This window comes from Tiliqua scincoides, chromosome 7 (genome assembly GCF_035046505.1).
Source record: "Tiliqua scincoides isolate rTilSci1 chromosome 7, rTilSci1.hap2, whole genome shotgun sequence".
NCBI classification, from domain to species: Eukaryota; Metazoa; Chordata; class Lepidosauria; order Squamata; family Scincidae; genus Tiliqua; species Tiliqua scincoides.
The window spans coordinates 47,615,576-47,632,297 of NC_089827.1; the positions used below are offsets into that span (position 1 = coordinate 47,615,576).

Genomic DNA, 16,722 nt, shown 5'->3' on the forward strand with positions numbered 1-16,722 from the left:
GCTCCTATTGGCTGCCGCTCACAGGGCTGTCCTCGGCATGTACCAACACCCAGTCACGGGGGGAGCATTGAAAAATCTTCCCGCTTTTGAAGAGGGAGGGAGTCCTTGTGAAGGCGGCTGTCCTCCTTCCGCTGTGCCTTCTACGAGTATCATTGCGTCCCCACTCCGAGCGCGGTAGAATGGACCAGGCCGGGACGTACCAAGTACTCAGCAGTGGGGGGGAACCCGCACGCATGTGCGGGTTTAGTCGCCTCTCCCGCCTAGGCGGCGAAACGACTCGCTTCTTGTGGCTAACAGGCCTCGGTGGCGGCCAGAGGGGAGCGAGGGCGGTGAAGCTTTCTGTCGTATATAAGCGGCGCTCCCCTTCCTTCAAGATGGTTCCGTCTGTGGTGCCTGGTTGCTAGGCAACGGGCCATGGCTGGGGTAGCACACGAGGGCGGGGATGAGTCGGAGGGAGAGCACGAGACCACGTAAGTTCGCAGGGGGGGGGTTTGAGGGAGCGCTGGAGGTTTGTACGTCCCTATCATGGCTTGATGGACTTTTCCTCCAGAAATCTGTCTAATTCCATTTCAAAGGCACCCAGGCCATCAGCACATCCTGTGGCAGGGAGTTCCACAGGCCCACCACATGTTCTTAGCTGTATTAGAGCAAGCTCCACATAGTGTACACAATTCTCCTTGTACCAGCTGCCAGCCAGATGCCCTGGGAGCTCCAGCAACACTGTGCTGATGGCTTCCTCTTCAGGGGTATGGGCCACCTGTTAAAAGCCATTAGGAGACTGGTCTTCCTTGAATAGGTCCAGTCCCTTCTCTTTCTAAAGCAATCTAACCCAATGGGCATCACAACATATTGTGGCAGGGAATTCCACAGGAGTATTGTGCATGCTGGGAAGTAGCTGCAGGCACACAGACACCACTTTTCTCTGTTTTTTAGATCACACTCATGGGCAGGCTAGTCTAAGCCAAATGGGTTTTTTACAACAGTTTCTCAAACTCTGGGTTGTGGGCCAATTTCAGGTGGGTCCCCATTCATTTTAGTATTTCATTTTGAATATATTTGCCTTCATGCTACTTCATGGTACGTGTCTGCATTTGGGGAAATGTCAAAGATCTTCACAGACTACTGTGAAGATGCTTTGAACAATGCTAGTCAATGGGACTTACTCCTGGGTCAGTGTGGGTCGGATTGCAGCCCAGGATTATTAAAAATTATCCTGCTTCATGATGTCACTTCTGGTCATGACATCACTTCCGGTGGGTCCCAACAGATTCTCATGCTAAAAAGTGGGTCCCAGTGCTAAATGTGTGAGAACCACTGTTTTACAATATGTTCTGTGAGTATTCACAGACCCCCTCAGTCACTTGATGTTGTCTTCACACTGTGGTTATCTCTTCTGGCTACATGCTGCTGAACTTCAGCAGAAATCATAAATCACAAGTCTGAACAGGTCCTCAAGGTTGTGTTCTTGCCGGCTGGCCTTTGCCCACTCCCCCAATGCTCACACTGCAGTAATCAGCTCACTAGCGACTCCATCCTGCCACAGCCTGGCATTCCATCTCCCATCCAGAAACACAACCACAGATTCTCCTATTTAGCTCTCCAGGCAGTACCGGCAACTCAGGGCCCAATCCTATCCAATTTTCCAATGCCAGTGCTGTTGTGCCAATGGGGTATGCACTGCTTCCTGTGTTGGGGAAGCAGTCACAGAGGCCCCCTCAAGGTATGGGGACATTTGTTCCCTTACACCAGGGCTGCATTGTGGCTGCACCGGTGCTGAAAAGTTGGATAGGATTGGGCAATCCAACCACACTTCCTGCTCCTAGTATGTAGTAGGTTTTTGTCAGATGAAAATCTAATTATACTTTAAAATGTCGCTGCCATTAGTCAATGATTAGTGATATTCATTATTCACATGGCATGTTTACTGTGCAAACTGTTTGAAAAGAATTATCTCATTTTTTAAAAAAATTGTCAAGAAACCTTTATTGGCATAATATTTAAAATTTTTATTTAATATTTTTATTTGTTGTATATTAAGACTTTTCTGCCCAACATTGCATATATGCAAGAGGGACCATATGTGTACACCTGCAGGCCAGGCAGAAATGGGTTAAATCAGGGGTGCTCAAACTTTCAACTTTAGGGGTGCTGGACCTTTAACAAATGTATAGAAGAGAGAATTTCAGCAGGTGCAACTTGTCATCCCACAGATGACAAGCTGCACCTGCTGAAATTATCTCTCCTACACAATTTTAAAGGTCCAGGGTCCCTAAAGTTAAAAGTTTGAGCACCCCTGGGTTAAATGGATGGAGTAAGAGTTTGGAGGGAATAGGGACATTATGATAACATGAGTTTGGAGGGGAAATCTTGGAAAATCTGAAAATACTTGGTGGGGACTGATAAGCTGAAATTGAAAATTATTTATTTATCTGTTTATTTATAGTGCAGAAATGCCTGGAATTTCTGGCACCTCACTCTTATTGCCTGACATCCACGAGCAGAATGTGACTTTTGTGATCTGTGCTTCAGAAAGTAAGGCACCCAAGTTGTGTATCCTGAAAGAACTCCTCATAAAGACTCTCTTTTCACTAGCCAGCAAGCCAACATATTTCATGTTCAACATTGTCAACTGTGCCAGCAAGGTAATAGAAGATAATGTCAGAGTAAAAGCAACTTCTCTCTCTAGGGTCACTTCAATATGAACAGGAATGTACATGATCAGCAATCTGAATTAGAATCACCTGCAAGCCACACAGTAGGAAGGGGGTGGCTCCTAGTCCCTGAGATGCCCAACCTTTCTGATTGTTTTTCTTTTATCACTGCAGATCATTCTTTCATTTCCTCTGCAGGTGTTAAAATGGCAGGAACATTTGGTGAAATGCTCTCTCATCAGCATTGTAGAAGCAGCTGCCTGGATCCGAGCCCTTCCCTGCCGCAGTGGGGTTAGTGCCTTCAGTGCGGTAGCAGCAGCACTGGAAGACCCCACCTGCCAAGCAGCATACCTGTTCACCAGTGGGCTACCTGAGTGTACTGCAGAGGAAATTTGTAACCACCTTAGGGATGCTGGGGAAGCACGCCCCCTGCACATTGTGTATTTGGTAGGAAATGAAGAGGAAAATGGAAACACCTCCCAAGAAACATTGGAGAAAGTAGCCAAGGCTTCTGGAGGTTCCTTTCAGGTGACCAGGCTCAGCTTTGACAGAACTTCAGATGAGGTAAATGATAATTAAATAATTGCAATCATAGGGTTGGTTCACACATGGCAGTATACCATTCTTGTCACTTAGTTAGTTGACCCTTGATTATCCTTTGTCAAACATGAGAGATGCCTTTAAAAGGGGATTGGACAGTCTTCTGGAGGAAAAGTCCATCACAGGTTACAAGCCATGATGGCTTGTATGTGCAACCTCCTGATTTTAGAAGTAGGCTACCTCAGAATGCCAGGTGCAAGGCAGGGCACCAGGATGCAGGTCTCTTGTTGCCACTCCCAAGACCACTGTGAGATATAGGAAGTGGACTAGATGGGCCTTTGGCCTGATCCAGTGGGACTCTTCTTATGTTCTTAGAGCTTGACTCCATTGAAGCATGTAGCATTTGCACCAACTTCAGTTGGTATGAACATTCTGTCCATGGTGTTAGATCTATGGAGGCTCATTCACACATGCAAGTCATCACTTGATATTTTAACCATAGTGATAGGCTTACATATGTGTGGAACAATCCAGTTAATCAAATTGTTAGGAAGGACCACAGGATATTGAAGTCCTGCCAATAATGGAATATATTGGAATAGGAGACCCTTGAGATCCATCCCAGCTCTGTAATTCCATCATTCTGCAATATTATTTCTAGGATAATCCTGGTTGCGTTATGGGTATAAACTGTTGCGATTGTATCAGCAAGCAGCAATGTTCCACTCTGCTGACAAGAGACCGCACAAAAACACAGTAAGTTTAAGGACTGTGGATAGATCAGTAGAGCATCTTGCTAATTTTAGAATGGGAACTAAAAAATCAATCAGTTTTAGGTTTATCCTTCAGCCTCGATTTACATTAATCTGGGTAATACTGGTTATCAAGCATTGTAAGTCTTGTCCTTCCTGGGACTTATTACTTTTTTGTATCCACAGTTTTCCTTTGGGTGTGTGGAACTCAGATTCTCCTAATACATTTCTAAGAAGCTTTGGAAAGGAGGATTTAGCAGACTGTTCCCCAAAGATTCAGGAATTCCAGAGGGGAATCCGAGTCCTAGCCAGAAAAGAGACAGATGGATATTACTATCTAAGTCACATTGTCCAAGGGGTGAAGGTAAGTTTGTTTATTTAAGAATGGTTGGAAACTCCTCCCATGCCCCTCATACTAGGCCTTTCTCTTGTTGGCCCGTGTTTCGAGGAATGATATGGTTTCATTGTGTCTTCTATGAGAACCTTTTCGGAAATGCTGATGATGTATTAAATGTAACAGTTTTGCTTACTGGGTGCCTAGACAACTTGGTCAATTGAAAGAAGGGATTTCTTTGCAATAAGCACCAGCTGGACCGCTAAAAGCAGAAATGGGCCCAGTTGTACTTCCAAAGAGTGAACTTTCAACAGGGGTGTAACTTTTCCAGAACAGGCTGACACACCATCACTGATTCATCAGACCTCCTGGCCAGGAGAACTTCTGCCTTGTCCAGATTTAATTTCACTTTGTTTCTACCACATCCAGACCTTCACTGACCTTCACTGGTTTCTCCGACTAAACACCAGAACAAGTTGTGGAATGTTTTGTTGTCTTTGGCTCATCAGAGCCCTGATCTCATGAATGGTGCAAAATGCTGAAATAAGAGTGAATGGGCTATATCCAAAGGACTGTTTTCTCTGATGGAATGGACTTCAACCCCTTTATGGAATGTTTTATGGTCATGACCTTTATGGACATGTTCTGGTTGTAAGTTTTTTGATGTGAGGCTTTTATTATTGTTTTAATTGTTAATTTTTATTGGGTCTTTGATACATATTTAGGTCCTGTAGGTTAGAAAGGAGGGTATACATGTAATAAGTAAGTGAGTAGCAGGATGAATGAATATATACCTCTGTGGCAACTTGCAGACTTAGCTGGTGAGATTTCTGGGTTAATTTCATAGGGCTCCAGAGACCGTGTTCTAATTGTGTTTGAGAGGTCCCAGCGGACATCGAAAGGCAAGGCTCAGCTTCACATGCAAGAAACACCTCTGTATGATATCATCCATTATGAAGATGCCAGGTGGCAGCCCTTAGATCCAGGAGACAGAGTCTTGGCTCCCTGTGACAAGAAAGGTGAACGATATGGCCCAGGCATCATCCTCCAAGTGGAAGAAGCTGGGTTATCTCATTCAGGTATTGCTTATTTTCTCCCTCTCCATAGATCCCAATTGCTTGTTATTGTTTTTAATTATGCAGTAGAAGAATAGGAAAGCATATAGAAAACTGCCTCATATTGAGTCAGACCATCCCACTCAGTGTTGTCAACCTGGACTGGCAGCAACCTGCCAGGATTTCAGACAGCAATTTTTCTCTGCCCTACCTGGAGATTCTATTGAACCTTTTGGTCTTCTGTATGTGCTCTACCACTGAGCTACAGCTCCTCCCTATGTGATGACACCTGTCCCAGATAATACATTGTTTGTATAGCTTTGATTTCACCTTTTTAGATCTGACCCACTTGCTATTGAGAATGTGCCTTAAACGATGTCCCCGGGATTACATCTACAGAAGAAAAACTGGACAACTCAGACAGTCCTTGGCAGGCTGTGGAGTACTGATGTCTGCTGTTGTGCTGAAGTTGGGAGCCCTGGAGCAGGTTTTAGAGCAATGGGGTATATTATGCTTGTTTCTAAAATGGTGTTCCGCATGTTTCTGTTTACAGTCTTTAAAAACAGCAAAGTGCTGGTGAATTTCTGGAATGGGCAGACTAAGAAAGTGTCTGCGGATGTTGCCGTGAGGATCCCTCCTGCTTCGAGTGACCGTATCATCCTTGAGCTCCAGATGCCATTATCGGCACGGCAGATGTTGGTAGAGCAGAGCCCCGGTTATCCCAGTGTTGTACCACCTGGTTACAGAGCATCGGGACCTTGCAGACAGAACCATTTAAGTCAAATTGACTGGACACGTACTCCAAAGGCTCAGTGTGTTGGTAGCCACTGCACCACTCCCTTTTGCCATTTCTCTTTGCCAGCTTGGGAGCCCATAAGGTCTCCAGTGTGTACAATAAAATCAGATGATGCCTTGATCCCAGGAACCAGCCTGACAAAGGAAGAACTGAGCAGAAAGATAGAAGAGCAGCTGGCAAAGGGGAGGCTGTCTGTTACAACGAATAGTGAGAATGAGAAGGAAGAGAGCAGGAAGCAAAAGAAAGATGAGAACTTAGCAGATTTAAAATCTTGTGAAGGGATAGAGAGCAACATGACAAAACCCAATAAGGTACAACTTTATGCTGGCTATGTCGGTGTCAAAATTGTTTAAGCTACCTGCAGAGTATCATTGTTCTCAATCCCGTTATCTCTGGTTTAAGCAACAAAGTGATCATTAGAGCACAATTACAAGATATTGCCAGATATTGTCAAAGAGTCCAGTCATAGTACCTGTAGTGCTCAGGTCTCAAACATGTGTTTTCATTGGACCAGGTTAGAGCTGTCTCATCGGCTGGAGTTGTATCACCCAATTTAGCCCTTTATAATCAAGGAAAGGGATTCCCATAAAAAGGGGTTTATTGTTTCAGTAACATTGAAATTATTTCTACTTTTCTCCAAACACCTTGACTTTTTTACCATCTGTCTTTAAACAGGTATAGCTTACTATTTTGGTACACGTACTCATATAAATATACCTAAATATAGTAAACTCAAGATCTCTTTCCACCCTCTACTCTGCATCACAGGGTGAATTGCAGCTTTTCCATTGCCATCCTTTTCCAACGTGCTTTGACAGCTTTTGGTTCTTTATTGATTTTCACAGGACCCGCAGAGGGAGAGGGCTTTGGAAGATCCAAGGGAAGGTGCTGGCACCATGATAGATGTAGCTGTCAACACAGACAAATGCACAACTTGGCAAAAGCAGAAAGGTAAAGTAGCTAAGGTTAAAGACCAGAGACTACCAATGACCTTCAAATAGGTATTGAAATAATATATTCATAGAAGCACAATTCTTGGCAACTAGAGTGATAAGAGTACAGAACTGGCAAACAGTCCAGACTTGTATACTCTTGTCCTTGGAGCACACATCCATTTGGGGATTCTTATGCCCAGGTTCTTTCTGCGGCTATACTTTGGCCATCACCAGTACAGCCCTGCTTTTGGAAGGAGAAGGCTTTTCTCAGACGCTTTCATGCCACTTAAAAGGAAAGCAGAAGGTCCTGCCTGGGACAGTGACCTAGGTACAGTCCTTCTCTGATAGTGTCTATGGGAAGTGGGGCTTCTCTCAACCTAGCTCATCCCTGCTGTTGACACATCAGCTCTTCTTCCATCCCCTGCCAGCCAGGCCTGTGGGCTGCTCTTTTGTGCCTTATCATTCATAAGCCCAGCAAGAGTCCTGCATCAGCTTTTTTCTGCTGTCTGATTTTAACAACCTCCCAACCTCACAATTAATAGACCTATTTCATACAACAGGCTTTTCTCAGCCCAACATGAATGACTCTTTAGCCCAATACTCCCAAAGGAGCCCTTCTTGGAAGACCTATGCTGCAGGTACTTCCCAACTCCAGGCCATGTTTGACCATGTGAACCAATCATTGAAGAAAGACCGTTCAGCTATTGAATCTGTTTTGCACATAAGAAGGAGCTTCAGTGTCCCATCCATGCAGGTGAGAACATTCCTCCACCCAACCTTGCCATGCTAGGAGAGAAAAAAATAATTCCTTGTAATGCTTGGGCATGTCTAGTTTGGCCTTTCCGTATTGAATTACCAGGCTGGGCCTATCTGTAAAGCACCTCTGTGTTAGCTTGAGGTGAAGGCCAGTGGGGGATTAGTTTACTTGGAGGAAACTAATCTCAACAGGAAGGACTCTTCTCTCCCAGAGATTAGCAGTGAAAGAGGCACCTCAAGGTGGTTCAAGGGAGATGGACGTCAACACAGCCAGGATAGAGTTCAAGCATCAGAAATGGGAGCAGAGATGGCACATGGAGGCACAGAAACAACAGGAGGAGCACCTCAGAAAAGAGCTGCGGCTTGACAAAAAGAGGTAATCAGAGATGGTTCCAGGGCATGGCCTGAGAGCACGTGATGCAGCCACCTTGCTAAAGCAGGATTAAGGGTGCAATCCTAACCCACTTTCCAGCACTGACATAAGGGCAGGTCTCTATTCACTCAACCACACTTCTAAAGGAGAACCTAAAGGAGACTCTATAAGCTCAGAGGATGGGGTGAGCCACTCTGAGCGCTACTTTGGAACAGTACTGCAACTAAGGACACAGTCCTAACCCACTTTCCAGCACAGACATAAGGGCAATGCAGCTCTTAGGTAAGAAAACAAACATTCCCTTACTTTGAGGAGGCTTCCGTGAGTGCCCCCCAACTGCAGGATGCAGCACAGGTCCCATTGGCCCAGCTATGCCAGTGCTGAAAAATGGGTTAGGTTTTGGACCTAAATCTGGTCAGGTGACCATCTGGGAACCAATGTACGCCACCTTAGGTTCCATGATATAACAAAGGTGGGAAATAAAAGGGAAGGATAAGTTTTAAGGATGAACAAGGAAGGGGTAAGATTACCGAAAGCTGGTAACCTTCTGTTAACCTGAAGGTATTTTTATTCCAGAAACCCTTGATGCCCAGTAAGAGGGTATGATGGCTGCTTTTTGAGTAATTAATGGTTTTATTTATCATTGCTGCTGAGTGGCTTTTATTGTCTATTTTATAGTTTTATTTGTATTTTATGGTTTTTTATATATATATTTTAATTGTTTTCAACCACCTTGGGTGCCCTCCAGGTAGAAAGGTGGGGTACAAATCAAACAAATATTCTGTTCTATTTTCAGGACTATTTTCCTGTAGTTTATAAGTAAATACATCAAAGGCAGTAGCTCAATGGCAGAGCAGGTGGTTTGCATGTGGAAGGTTCCGGGTATGATTCCAGACACCTCCATTTTCCAGGTAGCAGCGCTTGTGAAAATCTCTATGCTTTATGTTTCATCAGGCCATTGGTCCGTCCAGCTCAGTGCTATCTATTCTGGCTGGGAGAGATTCTCCAAGGTTTCCTCAGATTTGCTATCCGAGATCCTTGTCTTGGATATGCCAGGATGCAAAGCATGGGAGAAACACTTAATGAGGACCTCTTCCTAGCAAGTTTTTAAGAAATGATGTACAGTTGACTGAGTTACTCAACTGTACATGAACCTTAACATATGTCTTAGACCCAAATCCTAACCAACTTTCCAGTACTGGCATAGCTGTGCCGATGGGACATGTGCTGCATCCTGTAGTTGGGTGGCAGTCATGGAGGCCTTTTCATCATAAAAGAATATCTGTTCCCTTACCTCAGAGCTTCATTGCCCTTATGTCAGTGCTGGAAAGTGGGTTAGGACTTTGTCCTTAGTTGCAGTGCTATTCCAAAGTAGCGCTCAGAGTGGCTCACCCCATCCTCTGAGCTTATAGAGTCTCCTTTAGATTCTCCTTTAGAAGTGTGGTTGAGTGAATAGAGACCTGAATACTTCCATATTGGAGACTTGGGTTCAAGTCCCACGTCTGCCATGGACCCGTTGTGTGTTCTTGGGTAAGCCACAGCCCAAGGATTCACTCAACCTTAATCTGTAAAATGGGAATAACTACCTCACAGGTGAAGCTAGGATTCTGCCTTTTACTGAGTCAGACCACTGATCCTTCTATCCATCTAAGGGCACAGTCCTAACCAACTTTCTAGCACTGACCTAGCTGCAATGCAGCCCCAAGGTAAGGTAACAAACCTTGAGGAGGCCCCCTTGACTGGCTCCCCACTGCAGGATGCAGTGCACGCCACAATGGCACAGCTATGTCAGTGCTGGAAAGTTGCTAGGATTGTGCCTTAACTCAGATCCTGACTGCACTGACTGGCAGCAGGTCTCCAGGGCTTCAGACAAGGGTAACGCCTGGCCATACCTGGAGATGCTAGGGTTCAGTGTGGGACCTTCTACATGCAAAGCAAATGCTCTTCCAATGAGCCTTATCCCTGACCCCGTGCAGCACACTGTTGTGAGGGTAAGAAAATGTAAAAAGTGCACAAAATACTTTCCAAACAAAAGTGCTTTAAAAATAATTGAGCAGTAGTAGTCAAAATTGTTCTTTGGGAACTTTTTTTTCTGCTGACATAGTCAGCCACTGTTATTCCTCATTTGTTTGCTCTTTGTTGTCATAGTGTCAAGACTGTACATGGGGAAAATAAGTGAAAAACTTATGTATTTTAATATTATTGTTCTATTATATTTAAAGTGCCTCAACAATTACAGTCTTGGAGAAGCCCCCTCCACAGGCTTATAAAGGCAGTCATCTCCTATTTCAACCTCACATTTTTATGCATGTGCTTTCATGGGGTTGCGTGCGGGCCCATCCTAGGCAAAGTGACACATGTTTCAGTGTGCTTAGGCAGGCTTAACTCTGCATAAGGCTGCAGCCACAAAAGGAGAAGTCAAGGGAGCAAAGCTTTACGTTGGAATCCCTCTAAGTGGAAAGGTAGGAAGAAGGTAACAGTTTAGCTTAGCCCGCGGCAATGCCTAGAGCTGTTGACAACAAACTGGCAGGACCTCAGTATCTTCATTTCATGTAACAGACTGAGAAGTCTGAGAGTCCAATAGTTGCTTGACTTTTCCTGGTTCTTTTTAAACAGGCAAAGATCACTCCAGAGAAGCTTGCAAGGCTTACAAAAGCAGGAGGAGGAGAGTGACAGGGCTGGTCAGCGCATGGAACAGCTCCAGATTGCAAGAGCAGAGAAGAAGAGGCAGGAATCCTGCTTGCAGGACAAGGAAAGGAACAAAGAAAGTCAAAGGGCAGAGTTCTTAAAGACACAGCGCGAGCAGAGGGAAAAGTTGCTGACTGAACACAACCAAAGACTTGACAACCATGAGAAAAGGAGGCTGGTGAGGACTATTCACTTATACTCTTCCCTGTTCCTCAGACCATTCCTTTCATATGGACAGATGTTCATGGAGTATGAACAGGGTGTTTTTTTCTGTTTACCAAGAAAAGCCACATACCTTGGGAAGGAAAGGGTGACACTGATGCCATGGAAATACTTGTTCAAATCTGTTTCAATCTGTTTACATAGCTGAGTCTGAGCTTTTACATTTATAAGCTTGAAAACAAGGAATGCTATCTTAGCTGGGTAAGGGATTGGAAATAAAAAAGGAGGTTACAATAGTAGAGGTTCTTCACTCTGATATGCTCGCCAGAAGATGAGGATTTAGCTTTTTGACTGACAGCTCAGAGCAGAAAAGGTCAGATCTGCCTAGATGGGAATACCATATAAGCTAACCGTTTTTTATAAAATCTGAATGGATAGTGATTAAGAAGCAAAGCAACTGCATTCAGGTCGACAAGAATCAGCAGGGGAAGCTGAGACTGAATGAAGATACAGTTAACAATATTTGACAGGCGAATTAAACGTTTCACTTTTAACAAAATCTGGACAAGTCTAAAAGAAATGGCAGTATTGGAAGGTTGCTCAGCCCTTGCTTTGATGGATCACAAAAGAATAACTTGGCAGACATACAGAGGTTTCATGGGCTAATAAAAGGGATTGTCTTTTCTTCTGGTATCTCTACAGTACACACTTGAGAATAGAATCTCATATAACCAAGGTGGACATTAGTTTGGTCATTCGTTCAATGTAAGCCGTGTCCTGGTATTCTTCATACTAAAACTACAAGACACGAAAAGATTTGGACAATGGAACGGAAACATCTCTATATTTCAAGATCAGGGGATCTAAGAAGAGGTCAGGATAGATTATGAAGAGTTGGGTTCGACCAGGGCCAGGCCATCCATGTCGCAAATGATTTGGCTCATATTAAGGGGTGGAGGGGGAAATGGCACGGTTGGGATGCCCTTTATCCCAAGTCTGCTGCACCCTCCCTCCAGCCTGCAGTGCTGCATCAGTCCACTTCATGAGCAGGAACGGATCGTCTGTGTCCATATCCCCTCAACTTGCTCCTTCCTTGTGTGGCCCCTCTAAACTTAACAGGGATTGTGCAAGAAAGAAGCAAAGTGAGGGGATAGGGAAGTGGATTCCTACTGCTTGCACCCAAACATACCATTCAGGCAGCAGCAATTCACTTACCCTCCTTCCTTGCAGTCTCTTCAGATAAAACAGGAAATGTGGGACAAGTTGGAAGCTTCCAGCAGGACCCTCACTTTCTGTTTTGTTGTAAAGGATCACGTGGGAAGTACCAAGCTAAGAGTCTGCTTTGTTCTTGCCAGGGGGGTGAAGTGTAGAAGCATGTGTGGCAACAGTTCAGGGGCAGCCAGAGGCAGCCAATCCTGTTGGGCCATCCCTGGCACCCCTTTATCAAATACCAAAATGACAATTTTCAGATGACTTGCACCTTTTTGTATATTTTTCATTATTGTAATATTCCTCCTTTTCCATTTTTCTGATTTGATGGAATATTTTTATTGCATTTCAGATATGTTTAATAAAGCAGTGCATGAAAGAACATTTTTGCGTTACTTTTGTAGATGTCGGATAAGGTTTGGTTTATTCCCCACTCCTCCTTCCTATGATCAGAAGAAGAGCTGCCTCCTTGAAGGATTTCAAATTCCTTTACTGCTTTTTTCGGTAGGAGCTGCTGAGGACGAAAGTGCAGTCCATGCAGAAGAATTCGGAAGTTGCAGTTCAGGAGCAGGAAGCCCAGAAGAGGGAGAAGGCAGTTGCTAAAAGGCAAATGTTGCAAAAGAGGGACCAGGTGTCCCAGCAAGTGGAGAAGGAAAGCCAGAAACATCGGGACCTCCAGCAGTACCTGAAAGAGCAGAGCCTGCTGACACTCTGTGCCTCACTACTACCCTAAAGAGGTCCTTTGCACAAGACAACCTTTGGAACCAACCTCCTGTCCTGTTCATAAATACAGTGCCTGAAGTGTTTGAAGACTGTAAAATGGTTCCACTTGAGGCAAAACAACATGTTACGTTAAATGCATGGTAAGATCTCACGTGTTTGCTTCTAAATAGGAACTGTGGAAGAGGGGAAACCAACATCAGGACCATGATAACTTCAACCCTTTGGCCCCCTGCAGTCCTAATCCAGATCGGGTTCCCTCCCTGCCACCAGTACCACCCCCCCCACCCCACCCCAATGGCTGCTTTTCCCAGGAGGTGGAAGCTTTTCCTCCACAGGTAAACAGCAGCCACAGAGGGACCAGATATGCATCAGGATTGTGTCAGGGGCAAAGGGTTCAGACCCCTCTCTTCCCACATCACCATCCCAGTCCAGATCACTTCACTACCATAGCTCCTATTCAAAGATAACAAACAAGCACATCAGTTCTAATTGTGCCCTTAATGTAACATGTTGTATAGCCCTCATGAGGCTGCGTACAGAAAATAGTTGGTCAGCACCAGAGGTTGCTTTGTAGTATGTAGTAGATTCTCATTGTTTGTACTATACACATTCATTCGTAGTGTCCTAGCCTGGTTGTGATCAGGCCAGTTTGGAACGCATTTATGACAAGCTGTACCCTGGGAAAGGTGAAACTCATCCTCAAAAGCATAACCAGCACTATTGCAATAGAATGTCCATTCTGGCGTGTTAGTTATGTATGCCTACTGAAAAATGTCCACACTGCCCCAGTCTCCCAATGCCTGAAGTACTTTTGTACTTCTTAGCAAAGGTACCCTAAAGTACATGAAATCCATTCGAGCCTTATGTTCCCACTTGTGCTTGCCCTTTCTAGTGCTCCCTTCCCTTGTTTGATTGCAACATGGTCTAGTTCAGCAGTCTCCAAACTGCAGCCTGCTGCATTGCAGGGTTACCCATCCAGGCGTGGTGGTAGCTAAGACTTTTTGTTCTGTGCCGCAGATCCAGCCTGTATCCCAGGATTCCCTGGCTGGGCAAGGTGGTTGTAAAGGCTTTCTGTTCCACGGCTGCTAGTTTTCGCCACCAATCTTTGCAGAAACTTGCACCAGGCAACCACTTCCACTGCCCATCCTCCCAGAAGGCTTTGCACCTTGATTTCCTGGGGGAAGTGGTTGCCCAGCATGAGTTTTTGCAAAGATTGGCTGCAAAAACTGGAGGCTGCGGAACAAAAAGTCTTTGCCACCGCCTTGCCTGGATGGGTAATCCTGGGGCACCAGGTCTAGTCTGCAGGCCAGAGTTTGGAGGCCCCTGGTCTAGTTAATTTCACATCTTGTAATTCTTGGGGAAAGGTACTACCCAGCCTGCAGTCATGCTCCCAACCTCCAATTCCCATTTATGCTTTGCAGTTATCCACCTCCTGCTGCTGAGTCAGGCCTTATTTCATCAGCCCAAGAAGGTTTTTATTTCTCCCTCTGATTATGTTAATCTGTGTTATAGTAGAAAATAAATGTTTGGATGGCACTTACACCGTGTCATGCTATGTTGCTGCCATCTTATAACATAATGCCAATATTGCAGAGATGCTAATTTGATAGCACAAGGAGATATAATGGCACAAGTGTTTAGGATCCGGATTCTATGGATCCTAAATCCTTTGCTACACTGCATGTTCCATCTGTGTTGAAAACAGCTGCTAGTTATAGGCAGCTCAGGCCTTTCAGGACACAAGTCAGAGTGGTGGTTTTGACCTGTAGAGCAGGGTCTGGGAACAAGACACTTTCTCCAACATGAGCCTGAATAACAGCTGAGATAGTCATCAGAAGCCCTTCTCAACTTAGGTGGGTGGCAATTGGAAAGGGGACTTTCTCTGTAGAGATCCTCAATGAAGGAACTCCTAGTTACAGACACACATACTTCCACAAAGAATGATGGCCTGATTCTGTTTCTTATCTTTTAGGAGTAATGTTTACCCAAGCTTTTGATAGTGGCTGCTAGTGTGCTGATAGCAACAAAAGTTTTTTACTGCTGATTTTAGTATGTTATTTTTTTCATTAGCTATTTGAGGCTGTGTTTAGAGGGATTATTTTCTTTCATTTTCCTGGTTTTAAACTGCTTGTATCTCAGGGGTGACAAACTTGTTTCACACAGAGGGCCGAAGGGATGTCATGAAGCAGAAAGTGACATCATTAAGCAGCTAATGCCCGGAAATCAGACCCTCTTCTCATATAGAAACTCATTAACTGCAAATGACAGAAGAGAAAGTACACAAATCTTGATCATATTTCAAGATTTGGGAAAGCCCAATTTTCAGGTGGGCTGCTATTTCAGCTGTAACACCTCAGCAGCTGAGAGCCTGAGGGCCAGATAAAAAGCTTCCAGGAGCTGCATCCAGCCCCCGGGCCTTATGTCTGACACCCCTGTTGTATCTGTTGTTATTATACTGGTTTATTCTGATTTTTAAAATGGTGGTTCTTTTGTAAAATCTGCATAAGCTCTCAAATTCCATTTTTGGCAGAAAGGTTCCCCCAGTGGAATGAAATCACACCTTGAGGAAGTGGCACCTATGCTACTAACTGTGTTTGAAGGGGGCTTAAGCCTGCAGCATTCAGTTCAGTTTAGGGCTTCATAGTGTCTAAAAGCAAGAGAGTCCAGTAGGATTGGGGCTAGGGGTGCAGGGGGAGGGGTCCTAGGGAAAATGTTTGTGAGTGGGCCACCCTCTTCTAGGCATGCTGCCACTTGTGACAACAGCATTTCCTCATCATCCTCAAGATATATACAGAGGACAGGTCATGCTGAGGCTGGAAGGAATCCAAGCCTGCTACCACTCGGAGAGAGAGAGAGGAGGTGGTAGTGATTGCTACTGTCCTGTGGCAAATCAGGGGTGGACTCTGAGCAGCTACTTGGGAATACAGCCTCTAATGGCAGCCCTGTAAACCATCTCTATAGGAGCCTTAAAAAATGCTTCTGCAACTTCCCTAGGAAGAAATACTCCAAACTCATGTGGTGTGGAGATTCAAGTGTTGGACTAGGCCTGGAGAGGCAAGAGTTCAAATCAAGACTCTCCTGCCAACCCTCCCATTCTCAGCAACCACTTGCAAGCAGGAAGAGATAAATTGGATTAATGATAGGGGCTGAGGAAGGCTTGGTGCCCAGGAATTCTTGCTTAGGATGGGAGAGGTCTTGGGTTCAAATCACAATGTCCTACCAAGGACGATGGGATGGTGTAACTTAAGAAAGGAGGCGGCTCAGGGGCGAAGCACACATTCTGCATGCTGAACAGTCCAAGGTTCAATTTCAGGCAGAAGGGCTGGGAAAGATCATTCTCTGCCAGTGACACAGCCAAGGACTCTGCAGTCAGAAGTCAGGACTGGACTAGATGGACCCAAGATCTGACTCAGGAAAGGCAGCTTCTTACATTCATCAGATGGACACCTTGAGTGGCAAAAGTGTACCACATTTCTGAATAACATTTGTTTCGGTGAAAGGAGCTTTCCCTAATAATGAGGGCACTGAATGTCATTGTCCGGAGGCTATATAAGTGCTTGAAGAAGATAATTTTAGATTGTAAAAAAAGTAGCAATCAGCCCAATCTTAACCAACAATCCAGTGCTGATGCAGACACTACGCAGCCCTGAGGTAAGGGAATAAATGTTCTTTTGCCTTGGAGGCCTCTTTGACTGCCCCCCACCACTACAGAATGTACTGCATGCCCCATTAGCATAATTGCATCAGT

General features: G+C 44.9%; 1 protein-coding gene across 2 annotated transcripts; it reads left to right on the top strand.

Moving 5' to 3' along the window:
* The first annotated feature begins 18 nt into the window (after nt 1-18).
* Nucleotides 19-14,214, top strand: LOC136657159 (uncharacterized). 2 transcript variants are annotated; one of them, XM_066633824.1, is made up of 13 exons: nt 391-470; nt 934-1,016; nt 2,444-2,642; nt 2,850-3,215; nt 3,853-3,947; nt 4,130-4,307; nt 5,125-5,356; nt 5,886-6,439; nt 6,974-7,079; nt 7,624-7,817; nt 8,032-8,195; nt 10,809-11,058; nt 12,760-14,214. In XM_066633824.1, the coding sequence occupies exons 3-13, from the start codon at nt 2,451-2,453 to the stop codon at nt 12,982-12,984; spliced, it is 2,556 nt and encodes an 851-aa protein (XP_066489921.1). In that variant the 5' UTR covers nt 391-470; nt 934-1,016; nt 2,444-2,450; the 3' UTR covers nt 12,985-14,214. The 2 variants fall into 2 exon arrangements, with proteins under 2 accessions (XP_066489920.1, XP_066489921.1); XM_066633823.1 differs by lacking the exon at nt 934-1,016 and having other exon boundaries at nt 19-470.
* Nucleotides 14,215-16,722: the final 2,508 nt, after the last annotated feature.